Here is a 23190-nt window from a genome sequence, read left to right as displayed (position 1 = left end):
CAGACTTTGATCTGATCTTGAACATTAGTGATGTTGCAAAATTGTAACCTTTGTACAGCGACACTACTGCCGTTGTGATTATTAATTCAACTCCCTGTATTTGATGAATGACTATTTGATGATTTTATCCTGCTAGCACAGAGAATGAGCTCTGGTCCTTAATCCTACAAACAACATTGTTCATCTATGTACACACCAACTCCACAGTGGGCTGAGACGATGGAGTTAAAAAAAGAAAAACTTCCATGTCCACTTGGCCATCTCTCTTTGAGCTGTGTACCCAATCAGCCACCAGCAGCCTGTAGATAAAGCCTTACTCCACTTGCTTTGCAGAGCTCCTCTCAAGCTGTTTCGAATGGTTATCTCCAGCTATTGAATGTCTCTCCAAAGCATTTCAGAATTATTCTTAAGATATTAAGAACAGGTTTTGTACATATTCACATAATTTTGTGTGTACGGTGCTGCTTTGTGTCTATGATAATATGCAATATGTAATTAACATACCAAGCAAAGGCTCCATTTGCTCAGGTCATTGTTGTATTTGTGATCCCTTTAAATACGAATACTAACGTGCGCAATCAAGGTCATTCCAAATATCTTAGATGTGTTATTATGAATAATGACCTGCAGGATATTTGCATACGTCTCGTTACGAATGCCTTTCATAACCAGTCAGTCTTTTCTGACAGCTGCCTGACAAGTCGAATGGGCATCTCCCGCCAATCAGTGGGAAGAAACCAGTCTAACACAGGCACTTCTTTTATAAAAGCATTTTTCTTTATTAGTGGTTAGCATTGCCACCTCACACAGGTTCCAGGTTTGGTTCTGGGCCTGGACCTTTCTGTGTGGAGTTTGCATGTTCTCCCTGTGCCTGCGTGGGTTCTCTCCCGGTACTCCGGCTTCCTCCCAACATCCAAAAACATCTCAGATTAATTGGTAATTCTACCAAAAAAAAAAAAATTGCCCTTAAGTGTGAATGAGAGCGTGAATGGTCTTTGTTTCCGTCTGTCTCTACGTGTTGGCCCTGTGATAGACTGGCGACATGTCCAGGGTGAATGCTCCCTTCACCCAAAGTGTGCTGGGATAGGCTCCAGCCCCCCTGTGATCCTGTTCAGGATAAAGCAGGTATAGATAATGGATGGATGGATAGTAAAATGTCTTAAGTATAATAGCACCGTATTGGGTACCCTAATATAATGATTGAGGGGCTGATGAACTCCTGACTGGGGGGCCCCTGTTTTATCTCTCTTTCTCATTCTTTCCTGTTTATCTATCTCCTGGCAAATATGGGCAAAAATGCAAGTGATATTAATAGATAAACAAGACAAGGTCAAAACCTAGTATATGGTAGGACCGTGTACGAAATGCTACAGGCCTTTTTAATGTAACCTCACTCACTCACTCACTCACTGAGGGACAGACATTATGATTAAAGGGCTGGCCCCACTGTTGGCGTTCAGACAAAATAGCACCAAAGCTCTTTTCTCTTGTACACCTCTTTATGTTTGGTTTACTACCTTTTTACTTCTCTGGAGCTATTGTGAAGTACACCATCTTTGATTTCTGTTCTAAATTTTAGTTACAGTCGTAGTGTCGGGGGCAGTGTAGCATAAATAAACATTTGGCAGGTAAATTACAGTATAGTTTTTTCGTTATGTAGCACTCTGCCTTTTGTCATCAGCATTCTGCTATGGGGGCCTGCAGGACAAGATGATTATACACAATATCACAAACACCTGAACAAATCTAATTCAGTCCACTAATAGCGTTGTGTCTGCAATGAATATTACGCTGGGGAAGACTATTGTGAAATTATTTGGGAGGTTTGAGTCAGAGCAGAGCTGATATGAATATGTGGTATTTTTTTAGGCTGTTTTGCATTTGAACTGCATTGTATTGTTAGCTGTAGAAAATAGTTTGTCCACCTTTTTGTGGATGGTGATGACTACAAAAATTGTAGGTATTTATAGCATGGTTGCTTCAACTGCAATATCAACGGAGTATATGTAAAAAAAGAGCACCATTATTAAATGCACTGAACAAAAATTGTAGGTAATTTGCAGATACAGGATCTAGTGTTTTGTGCACCACAGATAATGAGTTTTGTATCTTAAATGGGCTGTGTATCCTGGGAGCTACAATTTGTAAACATCTAAAATAAACACAATAATTGAAGTTTCTTTGGATGTTTTTTAATGCTAAATGAGCTGAAAGGCTTCTTCATTACATCTCATGCTGTTTACCTACAGCACTATAAATTTGGTGAACAGCAGTGCCTTATTGTTTGTTGTGTTTAAATCATGACACCAGAAGAGAGGTGAATGTAGTTCATCCAAATCATAAGTAACAAATCCTATTGAATCCCTTTTAGGGTTCCAGTCTGCATCACAGAGAGTGTCCATGGATGTACATTGCTGCTGATATTTTTTGAAGGTCATTTTTCAATTCTTGCAGATATCTCAGACAACCATACAATTCTTGATATAATATCATCATCTTACCATCTGTATAACTAGCAGTATACTAACAGTACACAGAAATATATCTGTGTAGATTTTTGTTAAGATTTGTTCAGTATAGGAATCAGATCATTTGTGATTCTTTGTGTTCTTTTAGTTGTTTGTTCATCTCAAATAAAGATGTATTGCCTTCAACTTTTAAAACTCGGTCATCAGGTTGTTCTTGTGACATCTGTAGATCTCCAGCTTTTTTTTGTCAATTACATTTTTTCCTGACTCACTAAAGTGTTTATAGGACTTTCGTGCATGTGTTTGTAGGCACCTAAAGATGCAGGGGAAGATAAATGATGCTGCCACTGCACTCTTCTGTGCTGTGAAGTTACAGATCAAATTGTAAATGCTGCTAAAGGAGAAGGAGGATGGGCAAGCAGAAGTGAAGAAGTGGGAAAGATTAGAAGAGAGAGGACATAGAAGTGGTGAACAATGAGGAGGAGATGCTAACCAAGTAATGAAGGTCTTTCTGCTGCTCTCCAGGGTTGTTTTCTATCTCACTAACTTTTCTATGGGTTTAAGTGACACAAGATCACAATGTTCAGGTCCCAGTGTACCTCGGCTCAATTTCAGACCTCTCACCTCTCTCATTATCCCTCCGCTGTGTGTGCTTGTGTGGCTGTGTTTGAGCTTACATGTACTGTTTGTGAGCTTGTATATGTGTGTGTCTATATATATATATGTATATGTCTGTATAAGTCTGAGTATGCGAGCTCACACATTTGTGCCCAGTGGAAAGCAAAGGCGCTAAACTGAATCAGTCTCTGAAATCACAGCTGGCAAGGGGGAGTTGCTGATAATGGGGATGATCTGGTGTCAGGGCATCAGGTGTTTCCATTTTGGGTGTGTGTTAGTGTGTGAATGTGTGCATATCTCAAATGTGGGCCAAGGAGCTAATGGTGCTGATGGACCCATATGTTGTCCTAATCAAGTTGTGGGCCCCCTTCCTATTCACATGTATGACCATGCACACATACACATGAACAGTGCATGGATATATTACGGAGAAATGGATACCACATTCAAAGATGGCGCAACCATCATAGACTCTACATAAAAGTGGGTTTAACTTCCAAGTCTGAAAAATGAGGCCGATGCAGAAACGCTTATGCTGCAATACCATCAAGGGACACCAGAGGTTCAACGTCTTTCATGAAATACAAAGCCAATACATTTTTTCCACTAATCATTTTGATGTTGTTAGCTAAAGTCGCTTTTATTTTATTTTTATTTTATTTCTGGCAGTCAAACTGAAAATAATCAGGTCATTAATTTGAAAATAAGCCTCAAAGAGCCATCTTTTTGGGGCATGTCTGTTTGATTGACAGGCCTGTGGTGTAGTCAAGTTACGGCTATCGGTTGGCGGGACGTAGTAGCATCGGCTTTCAAATCAGATTGAGTCAGATCCACCGCTCTCTCCCCCCAGCTTGTCCAATTACGGTCACTTCTGGCTCCAAACCACTCCAAAGATGGCAACGACCAATATCCGAACTCAAGATTTCATAATGGCCACAAGCTAATGGGTGACGACACTGTTGGTTGCTGCTTGTGTCCCATTGATTCCTATGAAAACTTTTCAATTGCCACATACTCTGAAAAGCATCATGTTTCTTCCATGTTTTGGGGCCCATACTACATAATGCAGACCTGGTACTGTCTTTTTACAGTCGAGATGGCTGCGTACATGCTTTTATTTGACTTCCACTTCTGAATGGGATGAATAATAAGCGTACAGCCCTTGTATTCACAATTTTACATCCACTCCTTTTTCAGTGATTGTGTATGGCAAACATGCTTTTGGGGTTAGTGTGTGTCACAGAAAACATGGAAGTTGTAATCACCTGGTTTGTCCACTATGCCAAAAATCCCTTCACAACTCCTGCACTATCTCAGGGTTTGGTAAAGTGCTATCAGGCCAGACACAAGGTCCTCTGTTGAGGGGTTTCCATATCCTCCGTTCAGAGGCTGTTTAACTCCCTGCAGGTTGTTGGTTTGTAGCCAAGCGAGAGAGAAAAAACTACATGCTGCCTTAGAGCTGTGCACACTGTTTGAATGTGTGTGAGTGTGTTTCTGTACTTATCAGGATCTCACACTCATAAACACTATCAGCTTTCAGATACCCAAAGATGTGTGTGTGTGTGTGTGTGTGTGTGTGTGTGTGTGTGTGTGTGTGTGTGTGTGTGTGTGTGTGTGTGTGTGTGTGTGTGTGTGTGTGTGTGTGTGTGTGTGTGTGTGTGTGTGTGTGTGTGTGTGTGTGTGTGTGTGTGTGTGTGTGTGTGCGTGCGTGCGTGCGTGCGTGCGCAGTAGGATTAGTTTATGGATGAATCAATAATTAATTGTGATGTCATGATGGAGTTTGTTTCCATATTTATTTCATTAGTATTAATAGGTTTTGTATACATGTGCGTGCCACCTGGTAATGACCCTCGGCCGCATGTGGCCTCATTCTCACACACACACACACACACACACACACACACACACACACACACACACACACACACACACACACACACGCGCGCACACACACACACGCACGGTCAGCCAATTGTGCAGAGCCACCACACACCAGCTGTTTGAGACAAAGTCACTCAGTCGTCATTTGTTCCTTGAGTAACATCTGTAACATCTGTCTGAGATTCACTCTTGTCTTTCCTATGTCTGTTGCACAGATCTTAGAAACAACAAAAACTGTAGAAATTGATCAATAGTAATGTGTTATTTGTTCAGTGACTCCCAGCTCATTTCCTGCAGTACAAAGTTGCACACTGGAAAGGAAAATCAATGTCAAAGGAAAAATGTATAACCTTTCTAGGATCTTTTTAACAGTGTAATTGGTGAAGAACACGTCCAAATATGCAATAGTTTAATGTCTGCCAAGCCAGCCTCTGCAGGTTTCAGGAAGCCTGTTAGTGACCTTTTCTACCTTATGTGTGGATGTTACTTTTCAGAAAATAAGCAGTATGTACCATTTCCTAGTGGTATGGCACGTTGACTTTTGGTATGCCCCAGCTCCTCTAAGGTGCCATGTACCAATTTCTGGTGGTATACCAACTCCTTCACGGGTCTGCACCTATCCCTGGAGGCAGGATGTTTCTGTGCCACCGGTACAAAATGTTTGCTCGTGGCATTAGCCAGGCTAATGTGGCGTAGCAATAGACTGTACGGCCCTGTATGTATGTCTATGGTATGGCCTACCACTTTAATATGGTAAATGACATCAACAGACGGTTTGTACCAGTGGCAAAGGCGCAGCATGCGTCCAGGGATAGGTGCATACACCTGAAGGAGTTGGTATACCACCAGAAATCAGTACATGGCACTTTAGAGAAGGTGGGGCATAACAAAAATCGAGGTGCTATACCACTCGGCAACGGTACGTACCACTTTTTCCAAAGTGACATACCACCTACCAATTTGGGATCTTGCTGTCTCTCCTTTCTTGTGAGACGAGGCTGTTAGGTGTATACAATTATTAAAAAAAAATAAACATTGCCATATTCTATTTTTGAATTTGGTGCAAAAAAGCTAGTTTGTCATGGCAAATGTTTTGAAGATAAAAATGTTGACAGGTTGCTAGACTGGATGATAATTGGATGAATAAGGTGGGAGGTGCTGCATGGTAGCCCTTCAACATAGTGCTTGTACATAACTTGATTTCAGGAAAGCAGTGGCCAAAGCAAAAAGGCTGTGATTGTTCTGGGCAGCTCCCATGTTTAATCTTTTGCAGAGCTTCTACTGTTGGCTCATTCCATTAGCTTAAAAGATGTTTTCTTTTTTCTCATGCCTTTACTAGGCAGTACAGAGAAAATAGGAAGCAAGGGAGCGGGGCACAACAATAATTTACAGCCGGTGTCAAACTAGGGACATTAGTTTATGGTTGGTTGAGGTGTTAAGTTGTAATACTAAGATAATACTAATGTAATAACCTAATGTTTGCACAGACATCTCTTTGCCTTTTTTACCTTTAATGATTTTGGCCGAGCAGCGCTCAAATATTTATTGTTTCTGAATTTGTTTTGAATTTGTCTTTTTTAGGAAGGGGGCTCGTGCTCTAACACTGCCACATTTCTCTCCACAATTCCTCCCTCAATTCCCCATGAGAATAAGCCAAAAGTTATGTATTACAATCGGAAGACGGAAATGACAAAATACTAACACTTAATGGAAAAGTTACCAATACTATAACTAGTACACAATGATTTGTTCTAATCATTATCAGCTACCATAGGTGGGAATGGTTTGCTCTATAGCACTGGCACCAATGGCAGGTCCCTGTTACTTCACTGCAGCTAAAATAACAACTATTAACTTCTGAATGGGATGCTTAATCAAGTTCTGTGTCTTTTTGCTCAGTGGGTAATTATTTAACGATGCAAGCTAATGAGTTGGACTGAATTAATGAGGAGTGACATCAGATAGGATGAAGTGTAAGCCCGTAATGGACTCGTTAAATGTAGACATTACCAGTTAAATTTAAGGAGATTCACAGACACCGTCATTCATGCCCCCCCACCCCACACACACACACAAAGTAATTGAAAACTCTCTTGTGCCCTCTCTCAGCAAAGCGTTTTTAGAGTTCACACATAGACACTGCTTAAAGATATGTCATCTTCCATACTCATCCTCCATCTTCTTATGAAATATGCCATCAGATGTTCTGTCTCTCTCTCTTTCTGAGCGATAGCCGTATGCATAGATTATGTTATCAGGGTCTATGAATCCCTTATGTTCGTGTGAGGAAGCTGACTAAAACAAAGCCTGCTTTATCTAAATATTCCGTAATGCAACACAGCGAGATGTGAGAATGCCTGAGGACACATTACACCTGGAAAACAAATCATTAGCAGGCATTTTTTCTGCATAAGAAATCCTGGACTCACTGTGTGTGTTGGTAACTGGCACAGAAGGAAAGGTGTGTTGCAGAAAGGCACGATATGTCTTGCTTCATTGCAGAACCCACTATACTAACAAGCACATGTGCACAGACACCACACAAATACAGACCGTTATACACAAACGCATGGCATCATTCATTCGCAGTCTACGGGGAAGCTCCACAGTCCACAGGCCCTTATGCAGCAGACAGACACAAGCTATTAAGCAGTGTATAACACGTAACCAGTGTAGTTATTGATGGGACATAGTAAAAGACCATCGAAATAATTTTCATTTCACATGTATTTGCATGCTTTATCAGTAAATAATTTTTATTATTCAGAAATTAAAGAGGACAGCAACCTTGAAATTAGTGACATGATATTGACAGTAGTACAGCTTTACTTAACTCACCTATACGCCGTGTGGCTTCTCATAGTCGTCTTGGAGCTTGAAAAGAAGTATACAGATTTATTTCAAGTTTACCAAAGCTAATAGGTTCAATCGTGTTTTGGTTTCGTCGGAAGAGCAACTTAGGCCATCATTGGTCCGTGTTTTGAATCTTAAATCTTGAAAAAACACATTCCTTTTATCCTGGAACTTTTTTTGTTTTTTATTGCATTTAGATGAAAATTTGAGAAAGAAAAAGGACTCACGGTTGTAGAATTCTGCTTCTGAAAGACCTGGTCTGAGATTTAAATAAAACACTTTTGAGTAGTTCTGTCTGGACTTTTATCGCAATCTTAGCAAAACTGAGCTTGCACGACGTGGTCTGTCTAGTCAGCTATATAATGAAAGCTTCTTCTCAAACTACCGCAACTATGTCTTATCTTTATCTCCAGAAAGAGAAAGATAAGAATTACCCCATACTTTAGTTAAAACTTTGTCTGTGAGATATTTGTCAGGAGAGAAGATTTTGAATAGAGAAACAGGAGCAAGCAGAGTTTTGGTCCACCAATAAAAATGCTTTTTGCCAAACGTACACAGGATTCATCACTGTATCTGATATTTTTGTCTGTTGTGTATTTTCCATGTGTTTAGTCAAAGTTTAACTTTCAGGCACTTCCTCTGTCTTATAGTATATATTGCTTTGCAAGCAAACATCACAATTCTCTGAAAGTTCTCTGTTAAACATTTATATGGCATAGTTAAGTACCTTCTCCTCAACCCATGATGAGACATTTGATGAAAAAAAAACTTGATGGAAATCTCAGTAGAAGTCAGTATATTCAAGGCTGAGCGTTAAAGCAGTAAATAATTCACCCCCTCTATTTCTCACCCCTCCACCACCCGTCTTTGGTGCTTAAACATTAGTCAAGGTGAAGTGTTTTCACTGTTCTGTTATTTTATATCGACTCGACAAAGAATTGTGTCTCTGCTTAGCAGCGTTTCCATCATGTGCTTGTTTGCCCATTAGCATTCAAAGCGGGTGAAAATGACTTGACCTTCTCTTGAAAGCGGGGAGCCGTGAACGAGAAGTTTTAATTGAGTTCTTGTGTCTTCTCCTTTCTCTCTTTTCTCTCTTTGTCATCAGTACAATTTATGAATGACCTCATCTCATAGACTGGTGAAACAGCTGTGATCTCTTCATTATTTCAATGTGATGGATGAACTTATTCATTCATGCCACCACATTGTCTCCCTGTGCACTCCACAATTGTCTGTCTCATCTGTTTTCTGACATTTCACCTTTAAATGATGATATTTAAACATGGATACTCAACTTTAACAATCGGTTTGTTCATCCCTTTGATTCCTTACTCTGTTTTGTCTGCTGCCTACAGAAACATACTGTACCTTTATCAGTAAGGCAGCATACTGAAAGTTCGTTGCAGTGTTGTCCTCAAATAAAGGTTGTAACAACCAGCCAATGAATTGGATATAGAGAAAAAAAGGTGTGACTATATAATCACACAGTTGTGTTGCAGGTTTGGCCATAATGTAATGGCATGATGACTTTTTGCAAACATGCACCAATCTAAAACTGATACTAGACCAATATTGACTCAAAACGCTGGATGGGGTACAGTGACTATGGGGCCAATCTATGCAACTCAATTATATGTTTACATCAATAAGTGCACACTGCCCTGTGTCAGTAGCATACTGGAAGACCTGTCATTTTGTTTCTAGTAATGAAGTTACAAGTGGAGGGAGCTAACCACAAAGTTTTAGCTCTTTGTAGGTATATTGTGCTCAGAAGTTGAGCCCGGTGTTGCCTTACACGTAAAAGAATGATCCTGGTCTCTTCCACATAGTGAGGCACACAGCTTATTAATTAAACACTGGGATCGGACCAGTACTGGCCAATACTGAAAGCCCTATTGGGACTGATAACTTGGATTTAGGCATCCCTAGTTGTAGCCATTATACTGTAGTGGTAGACGTTGCATGCATTCAGACTGGATCCGTCAGTGATAAATTGAAAGCATTCTCAGACATGAGTACTGAGACAGTTTAATTGTGAGAATAAAAAAAAAAAAATCAGCTGTTCATGATCGTACTAATTCGTAGCCCTCCAATATGGTCGCCAGAGGACGTACTGTAGTAAATACCCTCAAAACTTCTAAAGACACATGCACTTCAGTACTTTGTACTGTCTATTCAGTTTAATTTTTAAAGGACAACACTGTCCCCTTCCATTGGCACTGTTCAGCTGAACTGACAAGAATTGATTCTGCTCAATCCGACTATGCTGAGGAAATACATTGAAGGGTTGTGATAATGAGGTTTTAGGACTCCATATTTGTCCCCTGGGTGCTTACACACATAGACATGCTACACTATGCTTGTCATGGCTCAAACATTGATTTCTCTAAAGGCTGACTACAACATGGTGCACAAACAGACAGACTTGAATATTCATTTAGACACAGTTCTTGCATTTGTATTTAGGTGAATGCTATTTATGAGGAGCAGATTCACTGAAAGAGTATATGAAGCTTTCTTTTTGGACAATGAATTTTCTTAATTTCAAAGAAAAAAGTTGTGTGTAAAGTTTGCATTTGGTGTGAGTACAAACCTGCCTGTTGTTTTGTAAAGTGTGTAAAACATATCAAAATGACTGTCTATATCTGGCATGGCTCCCTTTCAAGTTGTTAAATCACTTAAAAATATGCTTGCCTACTTTTATATTTCATTTATAGTATCATTATGATTTTGTATTCATTCAGTAGTGTTAAACATTATAACTATTTCCAGTTTGTGTCATGTGTTAGGAATGTAAAGTATATTGGCAATGAATTTCCATAAATTATAAATCAGAATTTGTCCAGCTGCACTGCAGTCACCCGCTGCAGTGCAGTTATTGTAATGCCGTGGTCAATGTATATTGTCGAGAGACCTTAAATCATTTCACTTTTGAAGTCACACAAATATTCACCTGTGTCTGTCTCTGAATTATTGTGTCGTTTGCATACAGCATCAGTAAACCTGGTGTAATTCTACATGAATAAACATGTATTATAAAGTATTGTTAGTTTTGTCTGTGCTATTTCTTCTGGAGTACTCAGTATAGACTGGAATATGATTTGTAAATGAAATATGATATTCATTCTAGCCCATGCCACACACCTCAGATTTATATTTATTTTATTGATAGAGACAAATGAATCATTGTCTGGTACTGAGTGTATCTGTCTCACAGGCAGCTCCATGGCGAAACCCAAACAAATCCAGCCCAACACCACCCACCTGTACCTCCAGTTCAATCAAAATTCAATTCATTATTTTTCTGCATCATATTGGCAAAGCTGCTAATAATAAATGGAACAATATTGTCAAATTATCAAAACAACATTGATGTCAGTGTTGGCTATGAAGTTCAGGCACCAACTGTCTGACTAAAGCAGCTTTTCCCCTTTCCTTTTTTTTTTGACTCAAGTTAAGTGCCTTAAATTGAAGCGAGCCTTCAGGGCATATATTGAGATGTATCCAGAATTTTAATGCTCCCTTTTCAATTGTTTAGTTTAGGGAGAGCTGCCAGGTTCCCTGGTATCTCTTTCACACTTTCTCTCTCCCTCTGTCTCTCTACACCACTTATTACCAGCTCTCTTTTTTTCTGTCTTCTTGTCTTATCTTACCTCCTCAACCAGCTTTATTTCTTTTCCGATGTGTTGTATTCTCTCCATTTGGCAAAGACATGCACACTCCCCAACCAATATTTTTTGTATGTGTTGCAGGAATGTAAGCTCAGCAGGTGAGGAGGCGAGACGGAGGATGAGGGAGTGTGACGGCCTGACAGATGCTCTGCTCTACGTTATCCAGACCTCTCTGGGAAGTAATGAGATCGACAGCAAGGTGTGTGCGTGTGTGACTCTGAACATCTACATTGAATGTGTATTTTCAAACTAAATCATGAAGTTGGACTGCAGGACAGAAAGGTGTCCCACACCCTTTTTTAGTCACAGACAAACTGGGGAAATCTTTTTAGCACCTCCTTTACTGCCAGCAGCCACTAGGATGAGACATTTTAGTTTTCAAAGAGTGTTCAGTTCATTAACACGTTATTTAGGGCAAATTAAAACTCCAATGTATTGCAACATGTCTTGCTGACAATTTCACACCACCAGTACTCAAAGTTGAGTTGGTTTACATTACCTTTTTGCTATTTTTCTGTGTGAGGTTTGCAGTGTATATGTGTGTGTGCATGTGGGCCAGTCGATACTACATAAACAAGTGTTGTGGATGGCTGACTTCTCAAGGTCTCCGTGTCTTCCAGCCTTGCTAAATGGCCATCCTTAATCACTGTTTAAACGCCCGCCCCTCTCCACTGTTTGACTGCAGTCACTAGAGGAGGACTGTTGTCGCCCTAGTAACAAAGATTGATTGGCAGACGAACCACCGAGTGATAACCGTTACAATAGCGATTCACATTAGCCATGTGCTCATTTTGTACTCTGTCTGCCTTCTCCTTTTCTTTTTTTCTCACCTGCTTTTCCCAGAGTATCTTCTCCTCACACTGTTCATCTGGTCAATCATTGGAAATATTTACTACAAAAAGATCTAATAGTAATATATAATAGCGCCACTGCACTAATATTTTGTGCTGATTATTTAAAAATAAATTATTCTTCTAAAACAAGAGCAGAAATTGTCAAGAAACTCAAGCTGAAGTTGTTAAAGTAGCAGATAACTGATTACCTACCAGTTCATGTGCCCGTAAATAGTTCTGTATGTCGTACTTTGTGACTCTCATCTCTTCCCTTTACTCCTTTAGTGTTCACAAATCCAGACAGAAATGCAATAGATCTAGAGTCACTATATGTAATGTGACAATTTTGATAGCCGGAACTTTAACATAATCTCCAGATTACTGTAAGGAAGTGTACAGATGCAAGTCAGTTGTAGGAACATTTACTGTAAATAGGTTTCCCAGGATATAATGGCACACAGACATGAGTCAATAAAGTTAACCCATACAAAAGTTAAAATTGATGGTGCAAGACTCGATTCTACATACGTAACCTATATAATGTTAACATTTCATAGATTATATGATATTGATCTTTGACAGCTTGTGTTAAGTACAGCTGTTACTGCAGGAAGCAGTTTACTGTCAAACCATTAATGTATGTAGTGCTTTGTCCCAGAGGAGTGCGTGGACTCTAAAAGCCCAGACTGTTGAAGAGAAGCACAAGGTCATACAGACAAGCTAACAACAGAAATGGCTGCGGTCTTGTATTAATTTGTTTCGTCCTTTTACCGTTTTAAGAGTGGAATTTCTGTGTCCCTGAGACATCCTTGAATCCCACCCAGGTGTGGGGCTGCCGGTCTGTAACGGACTCCGACCTCTCACCTTTCCTTGCTGCTGAACAGATGTACCACGTAATCATTAAAAACCAAGATCCAGCAGTCTTCTTTTATACTCTGAACCACGCAGCCGGAAATAAAAGGGTCCTGAATCAATGCAAAATAACAGATCGAAATACCAAATGTCACAGTTAATTGTAAATATATTGTAACTACATCATTATATAATAGCAAGTGAATAGAATTTCAGACATGACTGCGCTCGCTGGAGTGAGACATTGTTTTGTTTGTTGCATCTCTTGAGTCTGTTCAATTACTCTCCTTAGTTGTTTTTGTGTAAACCGACGGTCAGACTGAAAGAAGATTGATGATTTGTCTTTGTTAATTTCTACTGTGTTGACTCAAAGTCTCCCCCTTTTTCAGGGATACACACATGCAAATACACACAGTCAGTCGAAATACACACCTAAGAATAGACAACACTGTAGGACATGGTTTGCTCTTGTTCAGACACTTGTATACTCATGTTTAATGGGGTGTGGTTCAATATATATTGGGTTTGTCATTTTTCCTCATTTACCTGAGTTTCTTCTTATCTCCTTTCAAAGTGTGAGCTAACAAAATGCAGAAGCCTATTACCTGAGATGATCGTTGTGCTTCCCTTTCTCTCTCTCACTCTCTCACTCTCTCCATCTGTCTGGCTTATGGGTGGGAGCACAGTGCTGATAGTGTAAAAGTGTGAGAGTGGGTGGTTTTTATTAGCATGCTTTGACTTTGAGCTTGTCCTGTGTTTTCAAGCGAGATGTTTCTTTAGATGGCATCAAACCCAAATTTCCCATTTCAACTCCGATCGATTTTTTTTTTCATTTATATCTCTCTTTTGTGATCTTATCTTCCTTCTCCCCTTTCTCTCTTCCTCCCACTTCTCCAGACTGTAGAGAACTGTGTATGCATCTTGAGGAACCTGTCATACCGACTGGCTGCTGAGACTTCCCACGGCCAGCAGGGGGGGTTGGAGGAGCTGGATGGCCTGCTTTGTGACGCCAACGGCCGCGAGGGAGAGAGCTCCGGCTGCTGGGGCAAGAAGAAGAAGAAAAAGAAGGGCGCTGACCAGGTAAGGACAAAGATAATAGGAGATGATAGAGCTGGAGAATAATGGAGATGAATGAAGTTGACACGCTGAATGAAAAATGTGTGTTACAGTCATTCCGTCCATCCATCATATATACCTGTTTTTTTCTATGAAGGGTCACATTGGGAAAAAGGGGGGATTCATCCTGGACAGGTCGCCAGTCCATCACAGCGCTAACACTGAAAGACAACAATTCACACTCTTATTGAACCTACAGTGAATATAGAATCACTAATCAACCTTGCATGCAAGTCTGTAGACTTTGGGAGGAAGCCAAAGCACCTGGACAAAACCCATAGGAATGAATCTGCAAATCCACACAGACAGGCAGCAGCAGGTTAGAACCCTGAACCTTCCTGGCTGTGAGGAGACACTGCAAACCTCTGCACCACTGTACCGCCTTTGTCAAGCATGCCCTTAAATAATAAAAAAAAAAAAAAAAACTAACGCTGGCTTTAAAATAGTATCACTTCTTGTAATGGATTCCACAAGTCTGTGGGAATGCACTGCAGGGATGAGCACCACTCATCCCTCACCTGATGTTTAAATGATGGTGGTGTCAAACATACCGGTCCAGAATCATCCAGCAGGTGTTCATCTCCAGCCCCCAGGAGCAGCACTGGGCTCTGCAAAAATGTTGGTGTAGTGGCCCAACTGTGCTACTGTATCTTCTGCATTCACCTCGTGATGCACACTGGCCCAAAAATACATTTTCCCACACATAGTCATTGGAAAAAAAGAGCAGCTGTAAAACTGTGAATACATTTTTCCGAGCATTACAAACCCTGTTAGATGGCTCTTTACGATCAGAAATCAAAGCATTTGGTCCAGTAACATTGGGGAAGCACATGTCAGTACATTCATGTGTACAAAGACCCAACAGGAAGTCAGATGGCTCGGCCAGCAGAAATCTCAAACACTCATGCTCTCTATTGGCTGAAAACTGAGAGGGACTTTAATGCACACGCTCATTGGGGCCAAAACTGAAGAAACATTCAGAACGCCCGGGCACCTCATAGGGGAAGCTTGTTAACTTTTACGGCAGCCATAGACACATGGGTTCAAAAAGTAAAAGAAGACAGCATTCATGATGAAGCCCAAATGTGGTGTGAGTGAGTGATTGAAGCAGCCTTGCTTTCAACAGGACTTTTTGGTAAATAATGGAAACCGAGATGAAAATCGCAGATCACAGAGTACTCTACAAGCTGAATTGAAAAGCATTGGACTCTTTTATTATGGATTGGCTCAGGTTTTTAGAAAATATGTTTAATCATATCTTACATAATTGAAGCTGTTTTATATAATTGAAGCTTCTTAACCTAAGCTTCATTTTTATTTTATTTTATCTCTATTTTTCAGTCTTTTTTATAAATTTGTCATCTCAGTTGTCAATATTGTTTATCTGCGCTGGTCCTTTTCTGTACATTAAACATAAATTTCAAGTCTGTCCATTCTGGAAGAGGGACCCCTCCTTAGTTGCTCTTTTAAGTTAAATGTTTTTTTTTACAGTAGTTTGTCTTCAACCAAATCAAATACATTCTCAGAAGGTCAAAAAGGTTGTCCGGTCTGCAGTAAACTTGTTAGACTTAGTTGTGAGCGTGTTAGGATTATGCAGTAAACATCAGATACAGACTTTAAGACCCTATTTGACTGAGCAGGACTGATGTTTGAGACCTTACCAAACTAGCCTATACTATACCCCAAGCTCACTTTGGGGGAAGGCAGGGTATGCCCTGGATATCACCGGGCCAACACAGACACAGACGGGAACAAAGACCATAAACGCTTAGGGCAATTTGTAGAATCACAGATTATCCTGACATGCATGTGTTTTGGATGGTGGGAGGAAGTTGGAGTACCCAGAGAGAACCCACGCAGGCACAGGCACAGCCCCAGGCTGGGATCGAACCTATCTGAACTAGACACTGTATTTTTGCTTTGTTTTATTCGTTGCTGACCAGTGGCTCTGCATGCGAATGCAACACATTGGTTGCACTGTCTGTCTTATTGAGAGAAAATCTTAAGGCTCTACTCAACAAAATGGCCAGTACTGTGAGGATGTGTCTAGTGTTAATACATACACCAATACAGAAATACAACATTAGTACATATTTAGTGATACAGTGATACATGCAGAGAGGGATATAGGCAAATAGGAACTGGGGGGAACCCAGGGGTATACACACAAAAATGAGTGAGGAGAAGTAGACCGGTTCAAAGAGAGAGAGACAGAAAGGGTGTGAAAAGAAACAACGGAAGATGCTGAGAGAAGGAGAGAGTTATCTAGAGAGACACAGACACTTAAACTATAATGTAGTCCCCTTAATCATTTATTGAAGGTCAAGATAGCAAAGCCAGGGAGCAGTGTGGGAGCCTGAACTAGACCTAAACACTCCTAGTCGACCACTGGAACACACACAGTGACTTTCAAAGCCGTAATCTCTAACACTTCATATGATTGGCCTAGAGACACGGAAAAGATGGCAGAGCATAGACAGCGCTCAATTGTTATCGAGCTATATGACTTAACATATAACTTAAATGTTTATGTTTATGTCATATCAAATAGGACAGCTACAACTCAACAACCCAATCAATTTCTCCAGAGCGTTGAGGTTAAACAGCAGTAAATGTGGCAGCTCAGATTCTTAACCATGCAGATAAAGGATATAATAAATATACCATTTATACATACACGTTTAAAACAAAGTATGGAATTCATGTTTTGAAATATCACATTTTAAGGTTGCAACGTACTGAAGCAAATACATTTGAAAATGTTTGATATACTTAATAGTATAGTTTAGAGAATTGTATATACGCAAATAAACATTATACATTCATATTTAGTATGTAGAATGTCTCTGGGCAATAGAGTAAGTTGATGCTCCTTGTTGTACTGCCTCTGCATATTTTAAACTATAAGAAGCCTTTGATTTTTATGATCAGACAATCTATGTATAGATAAAAACATCCACACTCAGTCTCACACACTCCACAGCACCTCTCTGAAGACGCACACTAGCCTAGTTTACCTTGAGACAAGGGGAGGAGGGGAAGCAGCAGAGCGAAACCGAGAAGGTCGGTAGGGAGAGGAAAAACTGAGAACTGGAGAGAGAAGGATGGAAATAGAATAAGAAAATAGGGAAAGAGGGAGTGAGGCAAGAATGAAAGAGAAAAAAGAAATTGAGAGAGAGGTAGAGAAAACGAATCAACAGGAGAGAGAAGCAGGGCAAGATGAAAATGACAAGCAGGAGGGAAAGGAGAATAAAGAAATATAAATAAAAGGGTGGAGAGATAGTTGTGGGTTTATGCCTACGTGAAAGAAGTGGGGGTATGTCACTCAACAAAAAGGTTCAAACATCAAGAGACTCCATTGTAGTGAAAGATGGAGGTAAAGTAGGGAGGTGTGGAGCTTGAGGTATATTGCTCAAAGCAAAAGTAGGAGTCAAACATTCTCTCAGTCTCACTCACTTCCCAGATGCATCTCTTTTTTCTTTCTGTCTTCTGCGCTTTCTCACGTCTTTCCTCCATCACTATTCTCCTCAGCATAACAGGTTGACAGGGCATGATTTACTCTGTCTCTTAGACTTTTTGTAATAGGTCAGAGTGTACAGCGTGGAGTTTGTTTTCAAACAACAGTTAGACACACAGGAATATACAGCATACCGATACACAAATGTCTGGCTCTCATGAATGTTGCAGGTTTACGCAGACATCGGGCTCCATTAAATGAAAGACAAACTTCAAACTTTTAACCAGTGACACAAATGAGACATTTTTTGGTTCTTTAAGCAAACTTGTGTTTATTGAAAATTGGTCCCACTCTGTCTCCCATAGTGGGACGGCGTGGGCCCCTTCCCAGACACGGCAGAGCCCCCCAAAGGGGTTCAGATGCTGTGGCACCCCACCATCGTCAAGCCCTACCTCACCCTGCTGTCTGAATGCTCAAATCCCGACACCCTGGAGGGTGCAGCTGGGGCTCTGCAGAACCTGGCTGCAGGCAGCTGGAAGGTAACAGCTTGGTTAAAGACGTTTCCCTTCCTATGTTGTCTTGGCTTGAAACTTAAATGTGCACGTGCTACGTTTGTCCTCACCTAGCTGTGCAGTGAACGCAAAGACACAGTGTACACAAATTATTTGTGCAGATAAACCGCAGATAAAACTGTTTATTCACATCATATGCAGGACAAACTACTTAAGTGTGTATGTGTACGTGACTGTGTGCAAGATAGTGTGCGATTATGTGTGCATGTTGCAAAGAACGGCTCCGCACCCGGACAGTTAAATGTAGCAATGCATATGAAGTCATCTGCCTCCGTACTCTTAATAGACGCCATCCAACCCAAAAAAAATGGATTCTGTCCCAAACATAATACTGGTTTATTTTATTTATTAAAAGGTAATCTGATAAAGATAAATTATATGAGGGATGGTGATTTATAAAATGGGAAAATGTAAATCAGAATTTGGCCTGCCAGAGTAATAAATGTATTTTTCATGGCTGGTGAATATCTGTTGAAATGTTACAGAGAAGTTAAGTGTCAACAAGAACACAAAAGTTGATTGTGTTCTTTACATACATTCAATGGTTTATTTGGTTCCAATATATTCAACAGAGCAGACGATAAGCAATCTACTCTCACTCAAGATACATTCAGCTGAAATAATGTTCTATTTGCTCAATACAAAGTTCTGCTGACTTCAGAATATATAGAACCCAACCCTCATCGGTTTTTTATATGTTCTATACAATTTAACATTGCTCAGAAGCCATTCGATTACTATAATAATGTAAGGCTTGCGAACCTAAACACACCAGGGAGTAGAACCAGAGTTCAACAGCATCTGACTGATGAAAGCAGGTACATAGTAATAATGTATGAGTCATTTGGTCGTATTTGAGAGTGCCGGTGAGGGCAGCTTAAGCCTTGAGGGTGGTTTATATAAAGGTAAAAAGGCAGGAAATGTGAGGGTATAACCTTGGAATCACCTTAAATAATGGTAAAACTGCATCAGACATTGTTGGTTATAAAAAGGCTACCTGGGAAAATGAATGGAATTGTTTGTGTGGTTAAATATCCGCAATCAGATCTTTTAGTTTTGCTGTATGAGAAAACCTGAACTTCAGAGGGAGTGACAGACAGGGGAGCGCACTGCAGTAGAGAGTGTGTCTTAGTGGTCCTGTAGATGTGTGTGGGATGTGTCTGTAACTAATTTTGATTTGGTAAGTATTTCCACTGATGGTGGAGTGGACAGAGAGTCAGAGCATGAGAGGGATGGAAGAGCGGACCTTGAGAAAAATCAAGGGAGGAGGAGGAGGAAATGGTGGGGGCAGGTGGTCTTCAGGAAATCACATTTTCTATTTTTGAGGGTTTTACTGGATGCATGTGTGTTGTGTTTGTACTTGTACTGTGTTGTGTCTGCTCCAAGCAAAGCGCCCTCACCTTTGAGACAAACAGTTTCTGAAGAAACAGTGTTGGCGTACTACTGGCACACTCTACACTCTGCTCACTTAAGTCTTGGCTAAGACATCTGATCACTTCCCTCCAAAGTTGAATTATTTCCTTCATTGATTATGTGCATCATATTTTTTCCCATTTTAGTTTGTAAGATTAACAATACTGTGTTGAAAGAACCTTCACACACCCTGAGGATATAAATGATTAATTTATCACATAACCTTACAGTATCACGCCTTACCTACTAATACCCATTCTGGAGTGATGTTTAGCACCTCCCCAGTCTTCTGCAATTGGCCCATAAGATGACATAATTTGAGCTGTTTGGGGTCGAGTGGTCCATTTTAACATACCTTGATAGTTATTGAGGTAGGATAGAGTGGTCTCCAGGCTCAAAACTCTTCTCTTTGCTTCATATAATTATCCCTCTCTCAGTATATCACCTGTGAGTCAGTGTGATTCCTGAGCCTCTCTCATATTGTCCCTGAATATAACATCTCCCATCTGACCTCAACCATTGAGCTCCGTCCGCCTCTTTTAACTTTTTCCAACTGCAACCACTTGACTCACAGAAAATCGATGGCATGGAAATAACCAGTCACACAGTGCACCCATATGACTGCAGTGTTTAGAATAAGTTCAAATGTCATATACTGCTCCCATTATCTTATTCTGAATAACATCGCTGTCGCAAACGCATGCTGTGAGTGCTTTTTACATGTTTTTTATTTGTTTGAACTTTATTGCTGTGTAGCCTCACTTATATTTAACAATCCAGTGTGGGGGTTGTAAATATATTTATCAAACCTCTCTTTGAACAGCTGATTTTAAAGCTGATCTTTCATATACTTTCTCCCTGTCAGTGGTCAGTATATATTCGGGCTGCTGTCCGTAAGGAGAAAGGCCTTCCCATCCTGGTGGAGTTACTGAGGATAGACAACGACAAAGTGGTGTGTGCTGTCGCCACTGCCCTCAGAAATATGGCCCTGGACATCAGGAACAAGGAGCTCATTGGTGAGTACTGATAAAGACTTTCCCAATGGATGATATTAAATGGGGGGAATGTAAGATGAAATCATTGATCATTCGCTATTTTGATCTCTTTCAAGTCACATTTTGGACATGTGCACCGTAATCCTCAATTGTAGTCTCTTTAATTTGTTAAAGACCATCATCTACTCATTTAATCTCTGAATGCATTCTCTCATAACCGTTCTGCTGTGGTCTGTTACCTTCAGTTAAATATCATTTAAGACTTATGCCAACCTGGTTTGGACCATGTTAGCCTGGTGGAGAACGTTGGGTCAGCTTTGTGATTTTGACCCATTAAACAATTATAAAGATTAAGTGAGATAATTGGTAATCACAGGCTTATATCAAATCTATATAATGAGCTAAAATTTTAACTGAGGCAGATGTGATCTGAAACTATAAGGCTCTTCAGCTGTCATGTATTAAGTACACTATGATGTGGAAGCTGTGCTTGTTGTGGAGGATATCAATTTGGTTTGTTTTTCAATTTCAGCTATAGATTAAAATAAAAAAAAATTAAAAGTTACTTATTTTACTAAAGCCAAGTCTGTCTGTGTGTGAGAGACAGAGACAAATAAAGTAAGTGCACTGCAGGGTGTGATTTAAGAAAATAAACTGGGAGTTAATGTGTATTTGAGCAAGATGAAAAGAGAGTGGGAGAGAGATAATGTAGCAGGAGAGACACAGATCAAAGGCTTGTATTAGGCTTTGAAAAGTACACTGTGGTAATGAGTGAGCCTCAGTCACTCTGGTAGCGTTGACGAATCTAGGGATTAGGAACCACTTTTTCAACCTGACTCATTGGGCGACCTAATAACCAAGTGGTTAGGTCACATATCTCATGGACACAGATGTCCTGAACAGCGAGTTCTCGGTTAGATTCCCAGCCAGCTGGACCTACACTGCATGTTATTACCCTGCTCTGTTTTTCGGTGTTTCATATCTATCTCCACTGTCACTAACAAATAAAGGTATCAAATGCTTAGAAAATACTCTTACAAAAGAAAAAGAACAAATACGAATACATTAAGACACTTGGACTGTATATTATTTGTGTCTATGTGGGTGTGGCCATCAGTGTTTGTGCATGTCTTCCTGTGTCTACGTGTGTGTGTGTGTGTGTGTGTGTGTGTGTGTGTGTGTGTGTGTGTGTGTGTGTGTGTGTGTGTGTGTGTGTGTGTGTGTGTGTGTGTGTGTGTGTGTGTGTGTGTGTGTGTGTGTGTGTGTGTGTATGTGTGTGAGGCATCTTTTTTCTCTGGCTGTATCTGCCTAAACCCACACCGCACACGGGCATATGATTGTACGTGTGGAAATGTGTGCATGTGTGACATCACCTCTCTATCTCTAATATATCTGCTAGTCGAAGCTTCCTGGTGGGCTCAGCCGTTTCTATGGCAACCTTGCTACCATCAGTTTCAAGCAGGGGTTTCTGGAGCCTCTCTGGGTTTTGTAGAGTGTTGTAAGAACAACAAGGAATGCCGCTGGCAAAGCTCAACACGCCCCCTGCTGTGATGGTCTGGCTGGCGGACGGCTGCGAATTACAAGCTAATTGAAGGCTTCGCACCGAGACGATTCACTGGATTTGAAAGATTTTTGTTATACGCTTTTTTGCCTTCTTTTTTTTTTTTTAAATTGTAATAGCAAGTCGGAGAAATAGAAAGTTTAAGTGGTGTGAAATCCTTACAGCTGTATTCATTTGTTATTTATCCCCATAAAAATGGGCAAGAACTGTTGCATATCATCCTTTTCTAATATTTTCCTGGCTGTCCTACATCAGTTGTCCCAAAAAAAACCTGCAATATTACCAGACAATAATTTAAAACAAAACAGAAAAAAAACTATTGCTTAAGGATATTCAGAATTTGTGTCAGCATAGAAATGTGGGGAAAACTCACCCTTGAAAAGCTATTTTTTACACAAATAGTGTGTAATATATAACATCAGTGGTCTAAACTATTAATATAGTATAAGAAGGTCAACATGCACACTGTTTTCTTCGGTGTTTACATTAAATCTGACTGAGCCTTTTGTCCTTTCAATATATTTGTCATTTGAATAAACTTAAAATAAAACAGTTGACATAATGACACCATTAATCAGTTCTTGTAGTTGACCTTTTACAATTAGGGCACATTTAGGTTTATATTTGGAAACCATTAGTGTTAGAGGTAATACCCCATATTTACTTTTAGTATTTTGTATCCGTTAGCTTCCTTTGCAGAGAAAGATGACGAGGAGAGTCACAGAAAGAGAGATAGACAATGTAATGAATTTGCACTTCACAGAAAGAAAGGCAAAACACCAGCTGATTGAATAACATAATTACCTGCAAATTCACAAGGAAAATCAATTCAAATTTGTCTGGCATTTTCATTTTAACACACGCTTGACTTATGCAGTTGCATCGTAACATGGGGTAAGT

General features: G+C 40.1%; 1 protein-coding gene across 1 annotated transcript in view; it reads left to right on the top strand.

The window, feature by feature from the left end:
* The window catches only part of ctnnd2a (catenin (cadherin-associated protein), delta 2a), a gene marked incomplete at its 5' end in the record, with an annotated part of 127295 nt that overhangs the window by 72002 nt on the left and 32103 nt on the right, over positions 1 to 23190 (top strand). The window contains 4 exons of the mRNA XM_069705581.1: positions 11573 to 11690; positions 14074 to 14256; positions 18115 to 18288; positions 20600 to 20750. Of these exons, the coding sequence (XP_069561682.1) occupies positions 11573 to 11690; positions 14074 to 14256; positions 18115 to 18288; positions 20600 to 20750 (626 nt within the window). The remainder of the gene's footprint in view (positions 1 to 11572; positions 11691 to 14073; positions 14257 to 18114; positions 18289 to 20599; positions 20751 to 23190) is intronic.

This window comes from Brachyistius frenatus, unplaced genomic scaffold (assembly GCF_029030835.1).
Source record: "Brachyistius frenatus isolate BFR_SWC_R1_liver_20210118 unplaced genomic scaffold, ASM2903083v1 Contig_57, whole genome shotgun sequence".
Classification (NCBI taxonomy): Eukaryota; Metazoa; Chordata; class Actinopteri; family Embiotocidae; genus Brachyistius; species Brachyistius frenatus.
Note: the sequence above shows the minus strand (reverse complement) of the source record. Positions and strands in the feature narration are given on the sequence as shown.